Source organism: Vipera berus, assembly GCF_964194415.1.
Source record: "Vipera berus genome assembly, chromosome: 1".
Classification (NCBI taxonomy): Eukaryota; Metazoa; Chordata; class Lepidosauria; order Squamata; family Viperidae; genus Vipera; species Vipera berus.
In genome coordinates, this window is record NC_138202.1 from 118733051 (window position 1) to 118737464 (window position 4414).

The 4414-nt window shown below is 38.8% G+C and overlaps 1 protein-coding gene across 1 annotated transcript; it reads left to right on the plus strand.

Annotated features, from left to right (window-relative positions):
* Positions 1 to 3092: 3092 nt before the first annotated feature.
* On the plus strand, positions 3093 to 4031 carry LOC308660258 (olfactory receptor 5AP2-like; the record flags this gene model as incomplete). Its single annotated transcript, XM_081314515.1, has 1 exon — positions 3093 to 4031. One exon carries the CDS (start codon positions 3093 to 3095, stop codon positions 4029 to 4031), a length of 939 nt encoding a protein of 312 aa, XP_081170641.1.
* Between the last annotated feature and the right edge of the window lie 383 nt (positions 4032 to 4414).

A 4414-nucleotide genomic window follows, 5' to 3' on the forward strand; every position in this document is an offset into this window, starting at 1 on the left:
AGCCGCGGGCAGCCCGGGAAGGCTGTCTCCGGCACTGCGCAGCCACCGGAAGTTCTCTCATTCTTCACTTGACTGAAAAGGTCATGAGGAAAGAGGAATACCACTGCAAGACCGATATTCATCACTGACATCCTTGAGCTGCCATGAGTTACTATGTTGGTGGAATTCAAGTTTGAGAAGAGATCACAGAGGGTGAGGAACATGTACCACCTCCATCATGGTCCCATCACAGGTTATGAACAAACATAAGTAATGATGTTTCTATACAGTGCCCAGGTGTTAAACCTGACTGAAAGGCATCCTGATAATCTGTTTCACCCAAGCACCTTGCAGGTGCTAGAAATTATCCAACACAATTACATCTAATCATGATTTACTGAGAATGGTAAAGATCCCAGTCTCCAAAAGGGCAGGTGCAACCAAACTACAGTCAAGGAAAAATTCTAAGAGATTTTTTATCAACTAATAGCATCATGGATCTAAAATTTCAGTGGACACACCAACAACTTGCAAGATCCCAGTCACTTTCTCAGGGCCAAAACTTTTGATTCTTACAAAATAATCACAAAAAAATATGCCTTAGCCAACTTTACAGGATCTGCACTTATCAGAGTTCAACTCCTAGTAAAATCACATCAACAATGAATGAACCTTTATTGTCAAAGTATAACCATGTATACATTGAGATTGGCTGAGCCTCCCTTCATGCCCCCACCCCCCAGCTTACAGTGACACAAACCTTCCATCTTATTACACCATGTGAACTAATTGCACAGCACACTGGCCTCACAAGTCAATTATGCATAAAGTTTATAAAAATTATTTCCTGTTCAAAAGCCTAACAGCCCATGGATAAAAGCTGTTTTTCAGCCTGTTGGTGCAGCTGGCTATACTCCTATATCTCCTACCCGATGGTAGGAGAGTAAAGAGATACCGTCCAGGGTGTGAGTCATCCCTGAGAATTTTCCTCACTCTTCCAAGGCAGCAAGCCCTGGTGATGTCATCCAGTGGTGTCAGGGGACAGCCCACAATGTCTTGTGCTGTGCTCACTACCCTCTGTAATACTTTCCTATCCGCGGCTGTCAGACCAGCATACCAAACCACAATACCATACGAGAGGACGCTCTCTATAGTAGACCGGTAAAAGAGGGTCATAAGCCATTGTTCTACCCTGTTCTTCCGCAAGTCCCTGAGAAAGTGAAGCCTCTGTTGGGCCTTTCTGGCTACCTGGGTTGTATTAACTTTCCAGGTCAGATCTTTGCAGAGGTAGACTCCCAGAAATTTAAAGGAGGAAACTCTCTCCACACAATCCTCCCCGATGTAAATTGGGGCAGGTTCCTCCTTTTTTCTCCGGACGTCTAGCACCATCTCTTTCGTCTTGTTGATGTTCAGGTGCAAGTTGTTGTTACAACACCATATGGATAGTTTTTGTACCTCTGTCTCATCCCCACCTGTAATAAGACCCACCATGGTCATATCATCTGCGAACTTAATTATCGCAGTAGATGGGTTGGATGATACACAGTCATAAGTGTATAAAGAGTACAGGTAGGGGCTAAGCACGCAGCCCTGTGGCGAGCTGGTGCAAAGCTTCAGGGGGGTGGACAAAGCAGACCTGACCCTCACTGTTTGTAACCGGTCCCTAAGAAAGTCTTGAATCCAATCGCAGATGGAGGGGGAGAATTTCAAGTCAGTCAGCTTCTCGATGATGGTCATACCGTCATTAAATAGTCTTTAAAAATCACTGCTCCCCAACTCTGTATAGGTTTTTAAATATTTTCTCTATTACTATTTTGAACAGTTCTGTTAATATATTTTTTCTATTTTAAATAATAATAAAAAACACATTTTTGAAAGGCACTGTCTGTCTACGTGAGGTACATCATGTGTGGGAAAAGTATTTGATAAAATACTATTAATAAATAAACCAAAAGAAAGGATGTGATCTCTACAAAATACTACATTTTCCACTTGTAAATATTTCAAACAATTGCAGTATAATTTATTTAATCCTTACTGTGTAATTAACACAAATCAATAGACTGAGCAGTTTGTAGCACTTCAGGGAGATGTTCCCCATACCAATATTTTTCTCAGTAGAATTCTCTTCTCCATCATTCCAAAGAGAGTTGAAGGAAGCATTAATGTCTGCAGAGCTGTATAAAACTGTGGAGTTACTGAAAATTGAAGGAAAAAAATGAATTGTTTTCAGAGTAGCAGAATGATATTAATATAAGTTTAAAAAATCTGCAATCCAAACCTTGAAAAAAGACAGATATTTTAATATGTGAAAGAAGTTTTTGAACCGCAAGAAAAAAAGTGAGTTTGATAATCAAAAAGGCAACTAACTATACAATTGTTGTATTTTATTGCTTGTGAGAGTTTGCTCTAGGAGTTCATGGGATGATAAGTTGTTATTACTTCAAAGAGAATTGTCTGGAAGTTCAGGTTCAGACCAAGCCTGTATGTCATGCATATAACCTGCCCAAGGCCATTTCAACATTTATTTAGGATGTTTTATATAGCTCATAGTGCATCACAAAGCATAGGAAGCTTGGGAATCTAAAAAAACCTCAAACATTTGCATCTTTTTTTTAAAAATCCCTTTATATATTAGGAAATTTAAAAGTTCAGGGAGGAATTATCATAGTTATTGGGCATAGAAGACATGAGAGTCAGTATGGCTTGCTATTCAGAATTTATTTGATTATCTCAAGAAATGTGGGGCCCTAGTAGTCCAAAGATCAGCTTCTACAAGTCATAGAATATGTAGATCCAGCAATGAACCAACAAAAAAATACAGAAAGAAATAGCCTTTCTTCAGTTACTTTGCTAATTCTTTGCTGCAGCTTCTGAAAATATCTTGTGGAAAAAAAAGTCAATACAAATCGTATTTGCTCTGATCCTTTTTTGATGTCTTCCCAGGTTTAAAAGAGAATTCCTCATCTCGAAGATTTCAGTAGCACTCCCATGGTTATTAATTGTCTTTAATAGTCCTGTGGAGAAATTTATTCATGGACAGAAATTACTTTAATCACAAGCAGTTGTTTATATCCAATTTGCCCTTTTATGTAGATAGATATTGCGATTACATGGGGAATAGCACACCAGTGACAGAATTCATACTCACTGGATTGACAGAGAACTCACAATTGCAACTGATCCTCTTTGGGACATTTTCTGCTGTTTATGCCTTCACCCTGGTGGGAAATCTAAGCATGATTATCTTGATCAGGATCAGTCCTTCTCTCCACACACCAATGTATGTTTTCCTTACCAGCTTATCTTTTCTGGATATTTGTTACACCTCATCTGTCACCCCAAACTTTCTATCCAATCTTTTAAAAGAGAAGAAAAGTATTTCTTATAGAGGCTGCTTTACTCAGCTTTACTTTTATGCCATATTTGGAACCACAGAGTGCTACCTCCTAGCTATGATGGCCTATGATCGCTATGTGGCAATCTGCAGTCCTCTACTCTACTTGATGATAATGTCCCAAAGAAAGTGTGTTCAGCTGATAGCAGTTGCCTACATTGCTGGGATCATTAATGCTTCTGTGCACACAATGGCTGCAACTAGACTGTCCTTCTGTGGTCCAAACAACATTAAGAGTTTTTATTGTGAGGGTCCTCCCCTTTTTGCTCTTTCCTGCTCAGATACCAGTCTCAATTATATGTTGATATTTGTATTTGTTGGCTTCAATTTAATAACAACAAGCCTGACTGTTCTCACCTCCTACACGTATATCCTGATTACCATTTTAAAGATCAAATCTGCTGCAAGCCGTAGGAAGGCCTTCTCCACTTGTACCTCTCACCTCATGGTAATCACCATTTTCTATGGATGTCTTAGCTTTATGTATGCACAGCCAAGCTCTAGACCAAATCATAACCTAGACCAAATGGCTTCAGTGTTGTATGTAGTGGTGACCCCCATGCTCAACCCTTTAATCTACAGCATGAGGAACCAGGAGGTAAGGGGTGCTTTCAGAAATATCCTAGGACGAAAAGTTTGTGCTCAACAGATATGATTATTGTTGTTACCAAAATTTAAGTTTAGATAAATTTGTTCTAGTAGCAAATGATTTATATCATTGTGTTATTGAATAAAAATCATTATGCTATATACATTTCTTTGGGCTCCAGTAGTAACTATCTATTTACCTTTGAGTTCAAAAAGTGAAATTTGAACTCTAAAGAAGAATTATCTGATTTTGTTTTGGATAGCTAGATGTTTACAAACCAAAGGGCAGAACACATAAAGGGAGGAAGAAGAACAGAGACATCAATTCTTCAGAGGTAGAATGAAGCCAGCATTTCTATTTGGCTTAATCCAGGCTGACCTTCTTGAAATATAATTACAAAAATAATGACCTATTGACATTTTAATTACCTTCCAAGGACCTTAATAAGA